This window comes from Salvia miltiorrhiza, chromosome 2 (genome assembly GCF_028751815.1).
Source record: "Salvia miltiorrhiza cultivar Shanhuang (shh) chromosome 2, IMPLAD_Smil_shh, whole genome shotgun sequence".
NCBI classification, from domain to species: Eukaryota; Viridiplantae; Streptophyta; class Magnoliopsida; order Lamiales; family Lamiaceae; genus Salvia; species Salvia miltiorrhiza.
Window position 1 is genome coordinate 12,304,140 of NC_080388.1, and position 23,093 is coordinate 12,327,232.

General features: G+C 36.8%; 1 protein-coding gene across 4 annotated transcripts; it reads right to left on the bottom strand.

Moving 5' to 3' along the window:
- Positions 1 to 495: 495 nt before the first annotated feature.
- Positions 496 to 21,793, bottom strand: LOC131011234 (uncharacterized). 4 transcript variants are annotated; one of them, XR_009096803.1, is made up of 4 exons: positions 21,329 to 21,793; positions 20,810 to 21,224; positions 20,347 to 20,486; positions 496 to 1,151 (listed from the first exon to the last, which is right to left on the bottom strand). XR_009096803.1 is itself a non-coding variant. In XM_057939020.1 (4 exons), the coding sequence occupies exons 1-3, from the start codon at positions 21,767 to 21,769 to the stop codon at positions 20,884 to 20,886; spliced, it is 639 nt and encodes a 212-aa protein (XP_057795003.1). In that variant the 5' UTR covers positions 21,770 to 21,793; the 3' UTR covers positions 20,125 to 20,486; positions 20,810 to 20,883. The 4 variants fall into 4 exon arrangements, 3 of the variants coding, with proteins under 3 accessions (XP_057795004.1, XP_057795003.1, XP_057795002.1); XM_057939020.1 differs by lacking the exon at positions 496 to 1,151 and having other exon boundaries at positions 20,125 to 20,486; positions 20,810 to 20,915; positions 21,059 to 21,224; XM_057939021.1 differs by having other exon boundaries at positions 20,810 to 21,793.
- Between the last annotated feature and the right edge of the window lie 1,300 nt (positions 21,794 to 23,093).

Genomic DNA, 23,093 nt, shown 5'->3' on the forward strand with positions numbered 1-23,093 from the left:
ACTAAAAATTTTTTTGGGGCATTCAATACATTTTAGACATTTTTTTACTAAAATACAAATATAATAATAATAATAACAAGGCTTGTCACATAAATCTTTACATCAAATGAGACAATCTGGTAGTTTATGATGAACTTTGTTTATCCAAATTAATGGGCATGTTGGGACATTCGGTTAATCTCCCCGTGCTCTCTAATAAGAAAATGAGCAATTTTGGTATGTTATGAACTAAATTTGGTAGTTTCCTTGACCACTCTACCTTCCCATTTTCACCAATAAATCTGAAGAATATTTTTTTACATGAGGAATCTCTACGAAAAATGATGAATGAATATGCTGATTTCGAAAAAAATTGGTTTTGTGGTGTTTGGCTGTTTGCAGTGGCCATTGCTCTCTGGTTGATAACAGGAGACGGCAACCATCATGAGATGTCAGTAGTTTTGGCTTTCGGGAGCTACTGCTTGGATTTGCATCAAATAATATAGCCACTGATAATTGTAGTCAATTTTGGAATTAATAGAAATGGTGTTGAATAATAAAGAAAACTCGAGAAACAAGAAGAAGAAGCTCTTCATTATTTGCTTCAAAAATAACAAATACAAGTGCATGGAAGCTCTTCATGCAGCAAGTGTGACGTTGCATGCAAGCTATCTACTAATCAAATGCTGACAACTAAGCTAACAAACAATACAAGAGAAGCAGCAATCAGCTGTGACGCGGAGCTATGCAACCTATTCATGCATGCTCTTTAAGCTTCAACGCACCCCCTCAATATGGAAAGTACATACTCATGAATCCCATCTTGTGCCGACAATGGTTTAGTGAGAACATCTGCCAGCTGCAAAGCATGAAGAGGCTTGATGAGACCTTCCACAAATTTGTCTCTCACATTGTGGCAATCGATTTCAATGTGCTTCGTTCACTCATGAAATACTGGATTGCAGCAGATATACACGCCTGCCTTATTATCACACTAAAGATGAGTAGACTTCTGCTGTTGTATGCCAAAATCCAGAAACAAATTGCGAAGCCAAGTAACTTCACAACTTGCTTGTGCCACCACAGCAGAAGATCTAGAAATGGTAACCTATTTCTTTGATTTCCATGATATGAGAGAGGAGCCAAGAAATACAGCAAAGCCAGTGACAGACCTACAAGTGGTGGGGCAAGCGAGTTCGAGGGTTTTTTAGGACAGTAACTTAGATTGATTTGGAAATTAGGACAATAACTTTCGGACTTGTAAAAATAGGACACTAATTTTTTTTAAGAGTAAAATAGGACACTAATTAATAAGTATTGCATCCGCAGGACATTTTTCGGCCAATTATAAGCCGAGAAATGTCCTATTTTTACCACGTTTATTAATTAGTGTCCTATTTTTACTCTAAAAAAAATTAGTGTCCTATTTTTACAAATTCGAAAGTTTTTGTCCTAATTTTCAAATCAACATAAGTTATTGACCTAAAAAATCCTCTGACTCTGGGGCAAGCAGCCCAATTTGCATCAGAGAAAGCACTCAAGTCCATACTAGAAGTAGTAATTAGCAAAGAAAAGAGCATGCCCCAAAGTTCCTTTAAGATATTTCAGAATTCTGAAAGCAGCATCCATATGCCCTTCACACGGTTTGGATAAAAACTAGCTCAAGTTGTGAACAACATATGTTATATCAGGCCGACTAATACAGAGGTATAACAACCTACTAATCAATCTCCTCAACTTGGTAGGATCAGCCAAGAAAGGACCTTCAATTAAGGCCAACTGCTTTCTTTAACCGAATCCATAGCATATTTTCTTTGACATAAGGAAATACCTGTGTTGTTTCTGGCTATCTCAAGTCCCAGAAAATAAGTAGGCTTACCCAGATCTTTGTACTTGAAATGTGTACCAAGAAATTCCTTAAGAGAACTGACCATATCAGCATCATTACTGGCCATTAAAATATCATCCACATAATTAAACCACTAAACCTAAGAACTTGTCTTGGTCCTTTTTAAAGAAAAAAGAGTGATGAGGCCAAAAGCTTTAAGAACCTCAGAGAACTTAAGGTACCATTCAGTGACGTAGCCAGGCCCCAAGGCGATGGGTGCAAAAATATTTAAAATAACTAAAATAATTTATGTAAATATAATATAATAAAATATTATTACAAACCACAATAATTCTCTATGATTACTCATGAAACGGAGTAATATGAACTCATTATCAATTGTAAAAATAATATTTTTCTCAATATAATTAAGTAACAAGACAGCGACGATCTCTCGTTCTATTTTGAAGCTGACTTTTTATAATTTTCATGGCAAAAAAGCTATTTCTATGGTGCCATAGGTATATATATTTCTGTATTCCCTTTGTCCTCTCACAATATATCTATATATAATTTTGTGAATTTAGAATTTGGATAATGTAAATATATCCGTCCATGAAAAAGAGTACCATTTGGGGTTCGACTCGAGTTTTAAGAAAGTTGTTAAAGTAGGTGTAGGTGAGATAAATGTATAAGTGTTAATAGGGGAATCTACCCACATTGATAAAATGTCTTGCAAAACTACCCACTTTCAAAGTCAAAGACCGAAAAGCAAGTTTGATGGTGATGGGTTGCTTGGTTTTTTGTGTAAAAGTTGATGATGATGGAAATTGTGTAAGAGTTGTGTAAGAAAACAGTTAAAATTGGTACAAAATGTGAGAAAATGTGAACTCACGTCACTTTCATGCATTATAAGATTAAATAGATTTGCAAATTTTGAATAAATTAGGGGACGTTTGTGTGTTACAAACATTAATACGAAGGCCAAAAAAATCACGAATATGTCAATTCTTAAGCAAATTTTTTTTTGAAACCAGTAAACCACGTATCCGCCAGTAATTCGTAGCCGGCCGCAGTAGCCGCTGAAGTTTGTGACCGGCGGCTACTATTCAGCGCCTACTAATTACTGGCGGATACTTGTGTTATTCGCTTCAAAAAAAACAATTTGTTCATAATTAACATGATTGTGAATTTTTATCCTTCGTTATTTTGTATTGTTACATATGCACCGATATTTTTAGATTTTTATTTAATTTTACAAGGGGAAATATGAGAGATAGTGAAATATTTACAGTACAAGAAGTACACATGGATGGGAAATATGAGAGATAGTGAATCTGCCAAAATTTGGATTATAGTGGGGGTAATAACACTCACTTTATGCATGATTTGACTACACATAAAATAATAGACTTGCACATAAAATAATAAGAAATTATATACCAATTATTTGGAAATTCATATATTCGGCAATGAACAAATATTCTATAGCCAAAAACTACAGTATCCGCCATAAAATTATTTTCTTTATCAGTAGCCGCTAACAAAAAAGGTATGGCGGCTACTGGGTCATTTGTACGATTTTCTGGCGGATACTGGGTCTTTGAGGCAGAAAATATTATTTTGTCTCAAAATATGTATAATTTTTAATTTTTCAGCTTGTTATGAATGTTTAAATATAACATACGCATTCCTCTTCTGTATTTGTTGTTTTTTTTTTGTTAATTTTTTAGTAAAATATTAAAAGTACATACTGAGAAGGTGACTCTGCAAAAATTTTGGTTGTAGTGGGGCATTAATGCTAATTTTATGCATGTGTGAGGTGACATGCAATAATAGATTGAAGCCGTATTGAATGAACACTACACTTCACGTGAACTTTTTGTAAGGAATCAGGTTTAGTCCTTATAAGGCTGCATTTGTGAATGACCAAAACACAAATTGAAATACTCACCTTGAATTTCAGAAATTCAGGCATACCCTAAAGATTTGAGTGGTTTTGTGCGAGAGCAGGCAATTTGTGTTGAATTTCAGCCCGAAAAGGTGATTCTCCTATATTGTTTGTATAAATTATAGTTTGCATGTTTAATCGTATGTTGTTTTTAACGTTGAGAGCATGTTTTACGTTATTTTAATGAATTTCTTTATTATCTGAACTTTAAAAGCATTTTAGGGAAATATTAAACCTGTTTCTAATATAATTGAATGTTTTGAACAAAAAAACTAAACTATCCGCCAGAATTTCATTAGCCGCAGACAATAGCCGCCGACCCCACAAGGTCCGCGGCTACTGGTGACGGATAACAATATTCTGGCGGATACTTTATTTTTCGAGCTTATTGTGATGTTTTAAACTTTTTAAGCGTATTTTAATACCATATTTTATGTGGTTTTATAGATGGAATTCGTGAGATACATATATGTGAGATACAACGGAGTCGTCGATGGTATACACTATGTTGGCGGGGCTACGGAGGTCCTTCCCCTCTTAAATGAAACAGTTGCGAGCCTGATATACAGCATCAACAATGTGCTGACAACGCATTCGTTGAGCCCGAACTATCAATTGTATTATTTGGCGACCAATCGATTTGGAAGGGAGACGAAATGCGTAATAAGTGACGACGATGATGTGCAAGGCTTGTTGGAAACTGCAGAATATCCCATGGTGTACGTTGAGCACAACAACAACCCAGTCGAAGAAGCGTACATCCCTACTTTTGATTTTGGCCAGGCTTCGGGATACGGAGATGATGAAGCACAATCTAGTCAGTATGAGACGTCGTATCATGCTCGCGAGAGCGCGCCTCCAACACAGTACTTTTCATAGGATGGGCAACCGTTGGACGAATCCGCATGGAATCTGTATGAAATGTGCGGGAGATTCAACCAGGTGCGGACGGATGAAGCCGTACAACCTGAAGACGAAGCCGAAGAACCTGATGACGATTCTGATGAAGAAGACGAAGAATACGATCCAACGAACGAGTCGGGCACAGATTCTGCCGCCTCTGAGGATTTATTAGACGATGATCTGATAGAGTTCACGGCGACCGAGCGAGCAGGTTGGATCCGACAAAGTAGAACCCGTCACGGAAATCCGACGAACTCGACCGGTGATCTATCTAATTGGATAGTTCCGTTGATTCCAGTGGACGCCACGACTTCGCTCGTTGCTCGCGAGAGTGAGCTGTCCAGAGTTGCTGATTTGGGGAAGAACTCTTTTTACAACAGTAAAGAAGAATTGGTCCTTGCTGTTGGCTTCTGGAATATGAAGCAAGGGGCTGAGGCAAAAGTTGTACGCTCAGATCAGGGACGCCTCTATTCCAAGTGCAAGCACTCTGATAAGTGCAAGTTCGATGTGCGTGCATCTTGTCACGGCGGAGGGATGTGGGGAGTGCATAAGTTTAAAGAGCACTCTTGCCAAGGGGAATTGGGCATTTTGAAACCAATAAAGGCACACTCGAATGTGGTTGCAGCTTATGTGGAAAAAAGAATACGCGATGACGGAGAGGTCATTAAGCCGAAATCTATTATGGCGGAGTTGTTACGTGAATTTGGCGTCAGAATCAAGTATGATGTCGCGCTGCGTGCAAGAAATCTCAGCTTAGAGAAGATATACGGTCGAATTGATGATTCGTTCCTTCTTCTGCCCAAATATTTGTATGCCCTAAGTCAAGCGAATCCAGGCACCGTGATGGATTTGGAAGTAGACGAAAACAACCGGTTCAAACATCTGTTTCTTGCTCTTGGGGCTTCCATCACACCTTTCTTCTTTTCGCTTCGACCAGTGATTGTGATCGACGGCACACACTTGAAGGGGAAGAACAATGGTATTTTGTTCGTCGCCGTGACAAAAGACGCAAACGAGCAAGTTTTTCCGTTGGCATTTGGTGTCGGGCCGATCGAGAATGATGAGTCATGGAAGTGGTTCCTCTCAAATGTGAGACAAACTTTTGGTCAGCCCGACAACTTACTAGTTGTCTCTGATGCGCATGTCTCCATTGCTAATGCTGTGAAGAGCGAGTTACCAAATGCTACTCACGGTCTTTGCTACTACCACTTGCAGAACAAAATTAAGGGCTATGGGCAAGCTGTTGTTGAGCTTTTCCGCCAGGCTGCATACGCCTACACGGATTCAGAATTTTCACGTGCAATGTCGGCTATGGCTCAATTGAAGCCAGCGGCGTACGGGAAGTTGATGCGCGTAGGCCCTGAGAAGTGGGCACGATCACAAAGTCCGGTGACCCGTTATAGTTTTCTTACATCTAATGCTGCCGAGGCTTTGAATGCCCGTTTGTTGTGGGCCAGACGCCTTCCTATATGCTCCATGCTGGAGGCAATCAGGATGGTTCTGGAGCAGTGGTTCAATGACAGACTTGCGTCTGCGGAAGAGAGCGATGATATTCTTACTCCAGAGGCAACACAGAAGATCAGTGCGGAGATCTCAAAGAGTCGTCGCTACACTGCGAAGAGGACCTCCGAGAGAAAATACAGGGTTCGTGCTGGTGATCGTCGCTTCATGGTTGACCTTCAAGCGAAGAGCTGTGAATGCAATGAATTCGACCTGGACGGCATGCCGTGTTCTCATGCGATTGCAGCCATTACGTATGCTAAATCTATTTTATTATAAAATTACAGTTATTAGATGCCTACTAAATATTAGCTTTCTTTTCGCAGTGAGGCGAAAGAGCCAGTGGAAGATTACGTGGAAGCTTACTACCTGCGGAGTTCACTGGTTCAAACATACTCCGGAGCAGTAAATCACTTGCCTCCCTTAGAGCATTGGGAAATTCCGTTTGAAGTTGCATCTGATATTGTTTTGCCAAACCTTTCTCGGCGACAAGCTGGTCGACCAAGAGAATCTAGAATTCCTTCAGCTGGTGAGAGGCCGACTCAGAGGACTACTACAGCGGATGCATCAAGTAGTCTGGGAAAACGAGCACCCAAAACCTGTGCTCTATGTGGCTCGCCTGGCCACACACGTAGAGCATGCAAGGGTACGGGCTGGGAGCAGTAGTTTAATTACCTTTCATTCCAGTAATTGATGTTCTGAAGTTGGGAGTATTGGATACTGATTGAATAAATTTCGAAGCGGTGTCATTTGCATAATATCGATGAACTAGCAAGCACCATGGAATGCTCACTATCCGCCAGTAATTAATGGTTTAGCACTAGTAGCCGCCCAACAAAAAACATCAGCGGCTACTGGCCGCGGATATGTATTTACTGGCGGATACTTTGATAATTAGCGGTTTTTTGATGTTTTAGAAGCTATTGTGTTGCCTGATTTGAAATATTTGAAGCAGAAAACACACGCCTTTAGTAATGATCCAACATGGACATGTCTTAACAATTATGAGTTGAAATTATGAATGAGACTTTGGAGAAGTGAACAATGTTTTATATAAAAGTTTAGTTAATAGCATAAAACACCCAAAGTATGCTTTTTTATGCATTAAACTATCAAATAAGACGTTTAGCCCAAGTAGCCGCCAGAAATTAATTACCCGCCTTGATTAGCCGCTGAAATGTTTTGAAGCGGCTACTGCTTGCGGATAATTATTTACTGGCGGCTAGTTGCATAAATCATCTTATTTCATAATTTTATCTAGGATGCAAGTGGAAAATCATAGAAAAATACTCAAAAAGATACTGCAACCTCTAATCAAAACGTCATTTGCATAATTATCATTTAAATGTACAAATACATAAGCTATTTCGATGCGGGGATGCAAAACTCGTAGATGCTACTGCCTATCTTGCGCCTATAGTCGGCGGCGTGCCCATTGCCCCACGCAAGGCTCGGCGAGCCTGATATCAGACGCTCCACATACATGCACGCAAAAACACCGGAGCTGCATTGATCTGGCTGCTGAAACTGCTCATTCTCGTCGGCATATTGGATTTTCAACCTTCGCCATTGGAGGTTTTCCAACGGGTTGTCGACAATCGTGGTCCTTTCGAACCACTGGGACACTTCAAGCATCTTACCCAACAGGCACTGCAGTGGATATAGGGCGGCGATCACATCGAAGCGCTTCTGCGGCAGGGTCTTGAACAACTGCGAATCGAAGATGTCGCAAACTCCACTCAGCAAATCCACTCGGCATGTAATGTAACGTCCACACACATGTATAGGCAAAATGAGTTGCACACGCAAATGCAATTGGTGAAGAGGAAATAAAAAATGAACTACTCCAACATATTTATACTGTAGATATATATGTGTACCGTTGTGGCATGCATCCAAGAGCCATGAGTCGAAGATACCCCCTGCCCATGCACCATATACATCTTCTTGGAATGCGGTTGCCACGTAGCAAAAACTCCGTCGGAAAATCTAAACCGCCCTTCTGCCTTCGAGGGAAACATTTCCCGCCACGCTGACATCAACTCCGTGAATTCATCATCGAAATATTTCTGCAGCAATTAAACATTATATTAAAAGCATATTTGATTATAATTCTGTATCCAATAATAATATTTAATTAAATGCTTACGAATAATTCTGTATCCAATACGATAGTGGTCCTCGCATCAACACCGTCTATCAAGTCATCACCCCTCATCAACCTCGATCTCATCGTCATCATGTAGCAATCAACAGCCTGCACGTACTTAAATGTTAGTAACAAGTGACCAGACTTACATGATAACAACTGATTCATAAATTAACCAACATTGGACGAGAGGTCAGTCCTCGTGTTTTGCATAGTGGTCCAAAAGCTAAACGGGAGAGGGTGTTCGCTCTCTACAACCGACATCGTCCGGTAGTTGCCACGGTTGCCAGCTTTCATCATACGCTCAAACCCGTCAACATACTGTGAGTCGACGGGTCTCGGCACGGCGCTGTGCACGTATGGTGATCGAAGTGCAGCCGACGGGTTTCGTTCTCGGCGGCTTCTGCGTGGAACCTCTGGTGCACAAATACTGAGGGGAACAGCAGCTACTGCCTCAGAAACTGCCTCAGAAACTCCCTATAATTTAGAGTGAGATCAACGCAAGTTGAACAATGTTGACATAATTTAAATTAAATGACTTGTAAATTTAATGCAACGACAACATACCCCACTAAACTGCTTCCAATACTCGTGCATCTCATCTTGAGTCAGGATCGGAGCCGAAGAACGGGCCGGCTCAACAGGGTATGCTGAACTCGTGCCCGGCTCAGCCCACGAGTAGCGTGGCCCACCATAAGAACTGGACGCCTCGAATAGGGGCATGTGGTGGACACCCATGTCCGGAGTCTGCACATGCCCAAAACTAGTCGGGTGTCCAAACGGATCATGCTGCCACTGCGGGGTGTGCATGGCATCACCAGTAGTCTGTCCCACCTCTCGTGCAGGAGACTCGTGTGCAGGGGATCAGTGATGCGATGGGGCCTCTGAGGATGTAGGCTGCGCCGGATCGGAGTCGGGCTCGGGCTGGGGCTCGCGTCTCTTGTCAGACTGAGATCGTGGAGCAGGTCTGGGCACCCGTCTCCCGGCATTGACGCCTGCCACCGATAGCCAGTAAGATGTCTTGGCCTCGTACTCATCGGGGATCATCTCCCATATCCCGTTCTCCTAGAAACAAAAAAATTGTAGTCAAACATTAATATTCATAAAATAAAATAATATTAACAAATAAACAACTAAATTATTACCGGAGACTCAAAAAAACTCTATAACCCATCCAACTTGGTCTTCACGAACGTCCACCTCCGAAATCTAGGGTAAACCCCCGCATTGCATATGGCTATGGCTGGGCCCAATTCGGGAATTTTCTCAAGACCCCAAATGAATAGGGCCCAAGAAGGACCGTAGAAGTGATACTTTTTACAATCCTTTTTGATTGTGCTGTGCTTCAACCTGTAGTTCAAGCTCCTATACGCGGACGATCCCCAAGGAAATCTGGAAAAGGCCGGCAAATCATCCACCAGCTTCCAAGTCCAGGACTGCACGGGTCGGCGCACGTCCACTCCTAATACAAATGCGTGTAGCACCAACAAGTGGGCCACACGGAGGTACAACCCGCCGTCGGGGTCAACCACTGGATTGACGGTGTCGAAATATATATCCGCCAGGTCCCGCACTGACACCGGCTGAGAGCGACAAAATTGTCTAAATGTCTGAGCCTGCCTCATATCGTGCTCAGCCTCGGGGTCAAAAGGATCATCCCCAAAGGACAATCCTGTCACTAGAGCGAAATCTCTCGGAGTAAACTCAACGTTCCTCCCGTTGATGTAGAAGCAGATCTCATCATCCTCATCGTCTCTCGTGATCTTAAGATGACGAGAGACAATATGGTGCAATGCAGCATTGCACTTCTAGCCCGGCTGCCAATCCAACATCATCCCAAAGCACCCCTGCCTGAACGTATTCTCCAGTGCAAAACCGCCAATTTCGTTTAGTCTCGAGACTACTGTCGATAGGTAACTAATATTGTTGTACGTACTGATCTCAACTGTTGGACGATTGATTTGCTCGGGCCTCGAATAACGGACCTATTCAATACAAAAAATAACTCAATTTACAAAACATAATGAATTAACAAACATCAACTAATAATAATGTATAATTAACTATTAAATTACTAGAAACATAAATAAAACAATATAGAACCACAATAAACAAGTATCCGCCAGTAATTAATTTTTTTAAGAAGTAGCCGCCGGGTTTTTTCAAACCCGGCGGCTACTTCTTAAAAAATTTAATTATTGGCGGATATTAGGTAATTATGGTTCTATATGTTTTTTCTAGTATTTTATCAATTTTTAAATTCTGAATAACCCAAAAAAACGTTATTATTTTATGCGTAATACAGTAAAATTAACCTAATGATCTAAATAGACGATTAAATATATTAAATATGCTTCAACTAAATAAAAATTCTAACAACACTGAAACTATACTCAAACTTGTAACAACACTCAACTACACTATATCTAACATATACGAAACTTATAAATAAATCTAACAAATACTATATCTAAATCAAAATTCAATACTATACAAAACATATAAAAATTCGAAACATATAAATTCTAACATAAAAACATATAAATTCTAACATAATGATTCTAACATAAAAATTCACCCATATACAAAACATATAAAAATTCGAAACATACAAAACATATACTTACTTAAAAATATACAAAATTCGAAACATATACAAAACATATAGATTCTTAAAATGTAGTATACTTACTTGGTTTGAAGAAGAAGCCATGGCGTGAATGGATTTGAAGAAGACGAGCAATAACCGTGAATTGTCCCCCAAAAATGGCGTATATGCCTTCCCTCTCTCAAGAACTCTTTTTTTCCTTCTCTAATTCAAAATGACCAGCGGCTGATTTTTTCCTTCTCTCAAGTGTGGCTGCTTCTCTACCCCAATACCCTAATTTAACATAAAATATTGTGTAAATGGGCCCTACCCAATTTATATCTCTTATCAAATCTTCACCTTTTTCAAACAAATCCCACAAAAAGCCGTGCCCGCTCAATTCTAGCCGCCCGTGAGTTAATTTGCTGCAAAGCCTATAGATTCCCACCCTATAAAGCTTCATCCTTGCCGGTTGAATTGTCCAATCACAATTGAATTAGCTTTAGCTCTTCAAAATTGAAAAAAATACAACAACCATTAATATGAACTCTAATAAATAAAATTTATATATATTGTGATATAAAAACCAGTTATAAATGACATGGTACTATTATCCGCCAGTAAAAAGTATCCGCTAGAAGTAGCCGCTTAGGGTTTCTTTCACGCGGCTAATTCTAGAGGATACGAATTACTGGCGGATACGTATGTGGTAGGCTCTATAATATTTTACTATTTCATAATATATGATTATATATTTTTTTTATCCAACATTTTCTATTATTTTATGTGTTAGGCTATATTAATTCATGTTAAATAAAATAAAATCAAAAATTCGAGACTTATTACACCACTATGGTCCAAATTTGTCTAAATACAAGCCTATTATGTATTTCTACTTCATAGAATATATTTTAAAAAAAGAATACAAAATTAAGGTAAGTTTGTGTATAATAAAAAAGTAATAGGAGGATGTAAAAAATTGTACTTTAAGTATATTTGGAAACAAAACAAAATTATGAACCTAATGTATATATTATCCGTCAGTAAAAAATAGCCGCTAGAAATAGCCGCCAGGATAAAAAACCAGGCGGCTATTGAGAGAGGCTATTGTTTACTGGCGGATAATGTATACATTAGGTTCAGAATTTTTTTTTGTTTCCAAATATACTTAAAGTACAATTTTTTACATCCTCGTATTACTGTTTTATTATACACAAACTTACCTTCATTATTTTCAAACTTAGGGCATTATACGTCAATCATCTTACAATAATTGCACATTTATCTGGTTTTGTGCATTTTTAACTACCTATCTTACACATTTTCTTACACAATTGTACTTGTGTAAGAAAAGTGTAAGAACTTTTACAAAAAACCAAGCAACCCATCACCATCAAGTGTACTTTTCGGCTTTGACTTTCAAAGTGGGTAGTTTTGCAAGACATTTTATTGATGTGGGTAGATTTAATTCCACCCCAATGTATAATTTGTAGGGGTATTATTAGTACAAAAAAGTAGAATAAAAGTACATTTTTAGTTAAAAAGTGGGCTTTGTCTACCCTAGGCGCCCGCTTACTAGGTGGGGACGTTGATCTTCCGCCACGTGTCCTGCCATAGAAACCAATACTTCCCACTTTTTGATTCTGGTTTTGGTCCATTTTTTATTGTGGTTTTGCAGATGCAAATTTATATTGGCACCCCCTTTTTGACGGAAACGTCTAACTCACGCACCATTTCCCTCTCTTCTTCTTTGTGTGTGTGTCTCTCTCTCTCTCATCTCTCGTCCCCCTTTCTGTCCCTCTCCTGGCCGCGGCCGCCTCCCTTCTCCGGCGACTCCCGCCGCCTTGTCAGTCCCTCCTCTCATCTCCCCCTCGACTGGTCGACGGCAGCTGCCACCATCGCCGCTTCTGCATCGACAGCAGCACACCCCAGCCGCCGCCTCCCCTTTTCCAGATCTGGTGCTGCCAAACCACCGTCGCCGCCTCCCTGCCCATTTTCGCCGGCCGCCGTGGCGCGGCAGTGCCCGGCGACGCCTAATAGCTAGCTCCCCCTTCGCCTCTCCTGCTCTCCAGCAATCATACACCCGATTTCCCCCATTTTCTCTAATTTCTCATTATTCTTTTAATTATTTATGCTTAAAATATATGGATTACTACTGAAAGGAAAATGATTAGTGATTAGGTGTGTGCTTGTGATTTTCTGAATATATATGTATATTGAATGTTTAGAACAACAAAATATGCAGTTGCAGAGATGTAAAAACAGAAAATGATAAATTGTTGCCTTGAAATAGAAATTTCATAGATTCAAAACAAATACCATGCTGATTGATCTGCTGCTAGAGAGAAAAACTTGATTATTTTGTGAGTATAGTTTTTGCTTTGTAAAATTGCAGAGATGGAGCAGAAGTTAATATATATGATGAGCATATTGCTGAATATATTTGTGGATAAATTAAATGATCTATTTAAATTAATTAATTAAAATTTAAATAGAAACAAGAAATAATAAATATAAAAATGTTGAAAAAAGAATTAAAATTATACAAAGAAAAGAAAAAAAATATTGTAAAAAGATTGATGGGATAAGAGATACAAAAAAAAGGGAAAAAAAGGAGGGAGAAAACTCCTCTTTTATATATTACATAGATTACATAGATATAGCTAAGATCAAGAGAAAGAGTCAACGATAAATTAAATATAATTAGATTTTAAAAAATAGTAGTTATTGGGGTAATAATAAACATGAGTGGAGTTTGAAGAAAAAATGTGTGATTGAATTTGTTTTATTTGTATAACCCAAATTCATTTGGCTCACCGGTGATATGATTAATAATATTCAACTACAAATTTTTTATATTTGTACATGTAGATTGAAAAATATTCCATCACGTGATTTAATGTAAATTATTTGTACCTGATTAATAATACTATGCAGTTCAAAGAAATATTCGTAGTTATAGGAAGTCAGTGGTGACATAATTATATTCCCTATGTTATAATTGATGGCTTGGAGACTACTTTAAACAAAAGTAAATAAATAATATAGGAATCGGAAATTTGCAATACGAAAGGTATCCAAATCCTTGAAATCATTAATGTTGAAATTTGAATAATTGTTTTAGAATCATTGCAAAACAATTTGGCTCATGAAAGAAAATTCTTACTAACTATAGTAGGTTCAACATTTGAATTTAAATTATTTAGGCTCAAAATAAAGAATATTATGCGAATATTTATTCATGGCTAAATTTTAAATTAATATATGTGAGTATAAAATAAATTTCCATTGCTGAGGATATAATCTATAATTTAAAGTCGTTTATCTAAGTAGGGGCGCGACTAGATAATTCATCACAACTTGACTCATAGATATATATTTTAATAACTCAAAAATATAATAATTTCCAAATAAAATTTGCAAAGGAAGTAAACGGTTTTGGGCTGTGACATTCTCAAATTCAAGTATGATTTTCACGAAAATGAATTGGGGATTCTCAAATTCAATGATGATTTGATGAAATTGATTGGGGATTCTCAAATTCAAGTATGATTTTATGAATTTGATTAGGGGATTCTCAAATTCATGTATGTATGATTTCATGGAAATGCATTGGAGATTCTTAAATTCAAGTATGATTTCATGTAAATGAATTTGGAATTCGCAAATTCAAGTATGATTTGATGAAACTCATTAGGGGATTCTCAAATTCAATGATGATTTGATGAAATTGATGATGAGATTCTCATATTCAAGTATGATTTCATGGAAATGAATTGGGGATTCTCAAATTCAATGATGATTTGATGAAATTGATCAAGGGTTCTCAAATTGAATGATGATTTGATGAAATTGATATGGGGATTCTCAAATTCGAGTATGATTTCATGAAAATGAATTGGGGGTTCTCAAATTCAATGATGATTTGATGAAATTGATCAGGGGATTCTCAAATTAAAGTATGATTTGATGAAATTGATTAGGGGATTCTCAAATTCATTAATGATTTCATGGGTATGAATTGGGGATTCTCAAATTAAAGTTATGATTTGATTGCATTTATTGCGTTTCTTTTTTTTGTTATTTGCGGGAGTAGTGATGTGATTTAATTAGCATTCGTAAGTAGTAACCCCATTTCTAAGTCCAATTTCATATCAAAGTGGAAGATTGCGAATACCGTCGGGTAAATTGAGAATGTCGTCGGATTAATTGAGAATACCATCGGGTAAATTGTGAATACCGCCGGGAAAATTATAGAATACCGCCAGCCGGTATTCTAAACTATTCCGACGGTATTCTCATTTCTCGACGGTATTATCACACATATTTAAGTCTAATAACTTTTATGTGATGTTTCTATAAATTATTAAGGTATTTTGACATAATTCCCGTATGCTAAATAATTATACCTTGAGAAAATTTTAGAATACCACTGTGAAAATTGAAAATATCATCGTGGTGTGTAATTATATTTTGTCGGAATAACGGCTGGCGGTATTCTATATTTTTCCCGGCGGTATTCTCAATTTGTCCGACGGTATTCTCAACTTAGTCGGCGGTATTCTCAATTATCCGACGGTATTTTCAATTTTCTCGGCGGTATTATCAATTTTCTCGACGGTATTCTCAACTTAGTCGGCGGTATTCTCAATTATCCGACGGTATTTTCAATTTTCTTAGAGGTATTCTCAATTTTCCCGACGATATTCTCAACTTAGTCGGCGGTATTCTCAATTATCCGACGGTATTTTCAATTTTCTCAGCGGTATTCTCAATTTTCCCGACGGAATTCTCAACTTAGTCGGCGGTATTCTCAATTATCCGACGGTATTTTCAATTTTCTCGGCGGTATTCTCAATTTTCCCGACGGAATTCTCAACTTAGTCGGCGGTATTCTCAATTATCCGACGGTATTTTCAATTTTCTCGGCGGTATTCTCAATTATCCGACGGTATTTTCAATTTTCTCGGCGGTATTTTTTTTTAAGTACAAAAATATAATAAAAAAATTATTAAAAAATAAAATAACTAAAATGTGGAGAAAACAATAAGATTAACTAATCCCCTTTGAAGTATTTAATCATTTTTTGTTCGGACATATTTTGTCCAAATAGCACTACTCTTTTGATAACTCGTCATATCTTGTATTTATATATAAATGAATAATGATTTTTGCGAAAAATAATCAACATGAAAATTTAAGTGAGGAAAATCCATATATAGTATATTTGCTCTAACAAAAGAAAAAGTACAAATCCTTATAAAAATATATAAAAATTATTCACATTTTGCAGTAATATATTTAATCATGTAACAGTTTTAAAACTCAAGATTAAAAATCGTGTAATTATATAATATATAATGAATAATATTACACAATTACACTTTTAAACCTTTGTGTAATTATATAATAATAATAATAATGTTAAGAGTTTAAGCAAATTATGAAATTATATAATAGTTCGACCAAAAACTTTGTATTCATATATTATTAAATGACAATTTTATATAAAAAAGAAAAGAAAAAACCTAAAAAAAACCCTTGAAAGCATATATATAAGCAGTGTAAATTGTTTATTTTTATTGAGAAACTTTAAGAAATAAGTAAATAAGAATTAATATTTGTTTTCATAATGTCCGAAACGATAAATAGATTTTTTTTCAAGTCATGATTGGAATTTGGAAGATGAGACGTAGAATGAGAACATCCTTCTCAAATTATCTACGCAAAGAACTTAAATTTTTCTAAACAGATATCTGTAATTTTCAAAAAAAAAAAAAAAAAAAAAAAAGATATCTGTAATTTTCAAACAAAAGCTTTAGTAAAACTTAAATTTCAATTGGTTGGTGTTCATTAGTCATATCTCAAACAAATTGGGAACTTTGTATAATTGATAAAATATATTTCATTCGTTCTTAAAATTTTTTTTTTCTTTTTTCATTTGTCTCAAAATATTTTTTAAATTCTACTAACTTGTGGGAATCATCAAATACATAACTAACTTTTATTAAAATTCGTATCGTCTCCCATTAGGAATTAATATATTTCAGAAACATAAGAAGAGTTAAAATTATAATTTATCCAATCTCGTCTTTGAGTAAAATATAAATAAAATATAATTAATTTAAACAGTAAAAATAATCGAAAGTCTTGATTCCAAAACTCCGATCTATTTAAATAAGTAAAGATTGGTCTTATTAATTTTAGAGATTAAAATTCATCTTCAAAAGTAAATGAATGGATCATAATAGGTCGATAGAAAACTAAACTAGATGGATTTTTTTGACGATTTAAATCTTCGATTATCAAATATTGGTTCTCTTATTTATTTAAATTGAAATTGTATCTGCTATTTTTCCCCTATGTATACTTTGAATACTATATTAATTTTCCAAAAAGGCAAATGATGTGAGAATTAGTAGAGATAATCGTGAAATTAATGGGTCCTCGAAAAACAAAAACAAAAATGTGAAATTGATGGATAAGGTGATGTACGTGGAATGAGTAGTTTGGCGGTGCCAATATAAATTTCCATATGCAAAACCACAATAAAAAATGGACCAAAACCAGAATCAAAAAATGGGAAGTATTGGTTTCTATGGCAGGACACGTGGCGGAAGATCAACGTCCCCGCCTAGTAAGCGGGCGCCTAGGGTAGACAAAGCCAAAAAGTGGAATAAAAGTACAATTTATAGTTAAATGTAAGAGAAAAGGTATGATGTGATGGTTCAAAAAGTTATATGTGACTCTTTTTCATGGACAAAAAAAATGGGGTAAGTAGGACTCTTTTTCATGGGCGAGGGAGTATAATTATGAATTATTATTTTTTACAACAAGATTCAAAGAAGATTCATGTGTGTAAAAGGAAGACGCACATACTACTATTAAAATTACAATAAAAAATTACTACTACTAAAATTATGATAATAATAAACAATAATTATGCCAAAAGGAAAGCTAGAAATGTTAAAAAAAAATTGCTGATTAGAACGAATTATAGGAAAAATTAACTTTTATAAAATTTAAAGTTAATAATGATCATTCAATAATTTAATTAGATTATTGAATATACATTGGGGCTTTGCTTGGATAAGAAATTGAAGAAGTCAGACGAAATAAATATTTAAAAACAAAGAAGAGTTTCAAAAGACAAAAAGAGTTTTGTTTTGTCAATAATATAAAAAATAATTAAAATTTGTGTAAATTAGGAATAATACTTTATTTGTGCAATTTTTGAATTGAATTTATTTGAGTTTATCTATTTGAATGTAATTTAGTAATTTTCAGCCTTCTTTTTGGTTAGACAATTACGTATGAATCCTTTCATCTAACACCAAAAAATCTTTTATTTGCCTTTTAACTTTTGCCCCTACTTTTCACAATTTTTGGTGGGGCAAACTTAGATATTTATATAACATTGAATATATATGAGGGTATAATAGAACTCAACTGAGGGGAGAACTCAATTGGGGGGGGGCAATTGCCCCACCTCTACCCTTGGTACCATTGTCTTGAGGCTTGCTTGAGACCATAAAGAAACTTATTCAATTTACAAACTGAACCAGCTGGATATGGTTGCACACTTCATCAAGAAAACCAGGAGGCAATTCCATATAAATGTCTTCAACAAGGTCACCATATAGAAAGACATTGTTGATGTCTAAATGAGTTAAAGACCAGCCAGAAATGGCAGCAAGAGAGAGCATAAGTTTGACAGTAAAAAACTTAGCAACTGGAGAAAAAGTATCAAGGAAATCCACTCCAGCTTGCTGAGTGTAACCCTTAGCTATGAGCCTAGCTTTGTATCTGTCAAGAGTACCATCAGCAAAAATTTTCGTGTGGTACACCCATGTGCAGCCAATGGTTATCTTTCCAGGAGGGAGAAGATTAATAAACCAAGTGCTATTCTTGATCAAAACCTTAAGCTCTGCTTGCATTGCTTTTCTCCATTCAGCATACAAGGAAGTAGGGGTGAGCAAAACATCCGAAACCGAATAACCGAACCGATCCAAACCGGAATTTGAAAATATGGTTCGGTTTTTCGGTTCGGTTCGGTTTTTTATTTCATAAAATTTCGGTTTTTCGGTTCGGTTCGGTTCGGATTTTTTAAAACCGAACAAAACCGAAAAACCGAATTATATTTATAATATATATATAAATATATATATATATATATTTATATATATATATATATATATATATATTATAATTTTATAATATCTAACTTCTAATATTTTTTTAATTTTATAGTTTTTTTTTTGGAATTTTCGGGTTTTTTTTCGAAAATTTTGGTTGATGATAGAAAGAAGGCTCAGGAATGGAGGAAAGTGAACAAATGAGACTATAGTAAGCAGAGGAAAGCCTAGAATAAGAAATGTATTGATGAATGGGATAAGGAGTAGAAATGATAGAGTTACAAATATAAGCAGAGAGATGAGAAGGTGGCTTCACAATATAACCAGATTTAGTGAATGGAAGGGCAGGAGCAGGAGCAGTATCAGGAACAGTGGTGGAGGCAGAAGATGAAGTAGTATCAGATTGAGTTGGAGCAGGAATAGAGATTAACTCAGAAGAGAGAGCACGAGTATCAACAAGAAAAGTAAATCGAGGAGTAGAAGGTGGAAGGAGGAATATGTGATTAAGGAAAAACATATTCATGGAACATGACATCCCTACTAACACTAATTTGTTGTGTCTCAAGATTAAGGACTTTATACCCCTTGTAGCCAGAAGGATACCCCAAAAAGACACACTTACTAGCCCGTGGAGAAAACTTGGACCTATTTCTGTCTAGTGTGGAGACATAAGAGAGACAACCAAACACTCTTAGGTGAGTATAAGATGGAGATTTGTGAAATAGCATTTCAAAATGGGTGTTATTCTGAGGCAGAATAGAGGAAGGGATTCTATTTATAAGATACGAAGTTGTGTGTAAGCAATCCCCCCAGTAGTCTATAGGTCCTAGCAACATTAAGGAGGCGTTGATGCTTCCTTTCTACCATGGCATTTGTTATGGAGTAGAGACACATAAATGGTGGACTATAGTCCCATACTAACTGTATAACTCCCCTAAACTGAAATCAGGTCCATTATCACACCTTAATATTTTAGTACTCTTCCCAAATTGTGTTTTAACTTTGCTAAAAAACTGAATGAGAATAGCCTTAACGTCATATTTCTGTTTCATGAGAAAGGTCCAAACAAATCTAGAGAAGTCATCCACAATAGTCAAGAAATAAGAGTATCCTTGCAGTGTAGGAGTTTGGTAAGGACCCCAAATGTCACAATGTAATAAATCAAAAGTATTTTCAGATACAGATTCAGAAAGGGAAAAGGACAATCTCTTCTGTTTTGCTAAATGACAAACATCACAGAGAGATTGTTCACAAGAAGTAAGAGACAATGCTCTAAACAGAAGGAGCAGTTTATTATGAGAAAAATGGCCTAACCTGTTATGCCAAATATTTGCAGAAACCACAAGAGATACAGTAGAAATAGAACCAGTAAGAGTAGAGGTTGGAGAAGTCTCTAAAATATACAGGTTCCCAATCCCGTTACCCTTCCCAATCACATTCCCTTGAGAAGCTTCCTGAATAGCAAAACCATTGTTAGTAAAGTTAAGTGAACATTTTGATGAAGATGTCAAACAACTCACAGAGATCAGGTTATAGAAAAAATTAGGAACACAAAGAACAGATGTAAGCTGAAGAGAAGGAGTAAGAGAAACATTACCAATGCTAGTAACTATAGCATTACTGCCATTTGGTAGATTGACATGAGTGTTATTAGTATGAGCAAAAGTGTTAAGAAGAGATGAATCATTACATACATGGTGAGTAGCTTCTGTATCTAACAACCAGAGAGAGCTAGATTTGAGAGAAGAACAAATAAAAGGCTTAATAAGGACTGTACCACTGAATGGAGAGAAAGCATGCACATGAGACATATCAGGAACATCCTTAGTGATAGCCGCAAGAGCAGGCTGCTTATGCATTTGAGCCTGCAAATAAGAAAGCAACTGTGCGATATTCTCATTAGTAAGAGGATTAATTCATGTTTGCAACTCAGAATCAGAATGAAACTCTCCTCCATTGCTGAGTTGATTCATAGATCCAGTATTCACAGTACCAAAACCAACGGAGTTTTGAGGTTTTTTCTTACCACGATCGTAGCAAGGTGGATATCCTATAATCTCAAAACACTTGTCAACAGTGTGATTTGTTTTACCACACTTTGTACAGAGAAATTTTCCTTTTCCACCTTTACCTCGAGCAAAACCAACTGCATTTATCATTGAGCCAGATTGCTCAGGAACAGTGTAAGTAGACTGAGAAAATGAAGATTCAATAGTTAGTTGACGTTGTATCTATATTACCAAAGGCAAAAATCTTAGAAATGTGTGGTAAAGGAGTCACAGGCAAGAGCTGTGACCTGATCTGTGAATAACTCGCATGCAATCCAATAAGAAACTGCATAGCATAATCCTTCACTCCATTTCTTTGCACTATAACATCTGCAGTGATCACATATACACCATCGCGCAGGCTGGAAATCCTTAAATTCATCCCATGGCACACACAATTTGGTGTAATATGCTCCAACAGCATCCGAGCCTTGCTTTTGAGTGAGCAATTGTTGCTTAAGTTGATAGATTCTAGCCAGATTACCTAGAGAGAAACGATCCTTGAGACCATTCCAGATCTGATAGGCATCATCCAAATACATGATAATGGAGCTGATATCCAGTATTACAGAATTTCGTAGCCATGAGACCACCATGCTGTTGCATCGCACCCATTGTGAATGCAACAGATCAGTAGAAGAAGGTCGCGCGATTGATCCATCGACGAAGGCGATTTTATTTTTCGCCATCAGCGTTGTGATTATCGATCGGTGCCAATTAGGGATGGCAATCGGGTACGATGGGTATGGATAGTGACTATCCATACCCATACCCACGAACTAAATGGATAGTGGTTGCTACCCACGAAACTATCCATGGATATCAAATGGTATCCAAACCCACTACCCGCGGATACCCACTACCCGTCGGGTATCCGCGAAACCCGCTATCCGACGGGTATCCGTCACCCACTATCCGACAGATACCCGTTATCCGCCGGATACCTACTATCCGCTGGATACCCACGAAATAGAATTTAAATATTAATTTACAACAAATTTAATAGAAAAAAAAAAATCAACACAAATATCATAGTTCAAATCCACAAAGAACAATGTTTAAATTCAAATTCACAAAGAACAATGTTCAAATTCATCAACTAAAATATAAAATCCAACAAAGAACAATGTCTATAATTGCTCGACAGTAGAAATAGAACCCTCTTCATTGAACTCTTCTTCTTCATCTTCAAGACAAGTCCAAAAGCTTCCATTCTTTCCTTGACCTATGAAATAAGTAATTATTTACATTAGATATATGAAATAAAAGATTAATTATAATTATAAATTTACATACCTTCAATTTTTATTTGGGCCTATTTTCAAATATAATATGCTAGCCCATAACCTTAAAATATATATTCAAGGCCCATATTTTATGAATTTTTTTGTGGATATTTGACGGGTAATTGACGGATAATTAGCGGGTATTTTTGGCGGGTAAACGGGTTTCGCGGGTATGGATAGTAAGTATCCAAACCCATACCCACGAACTAAATGGATAGTGAATTGCACCCACGAAACTATCCGTGGATATCAAATGGTATCCAAACCCTACCCTAATGGGTGCGGGTTTTCGCGGATACCCGCTACCCGCGGGTAGATTGCCATCCCTAGTGCCAATTGTTGTAGTTTGAACCATTCAGCTGTTGTGTAACAAGTTGAATTCCTGGACTATCACAATTCGAAAGAAAATACATAATGGCTTGATCTTCATAGGTGGTGTGGCTCTCGCCATTAGAAGATGATGGTTTGGGAGAAGGAGCCATGAGAAATGGAGCAGCGGAAGATGAAAATTAAGCACTGATACCTGATGTGTGCAATTTAGTCGTCTAGATTTGTGTTATTTACCGTCTGTTTTATTTGATATTGCACAAGTTCATTGGGATTTTGGTGCAGGATTTGCATGAATGGTGAATGGAAGCCGGTGGATGCTAGTTGAAGAAAGGCGTGAATTCAATGATTTTGAAGAGGAATTAGAGCTGGGCTTGGAAGTTATTTGCTTTAGATGTCA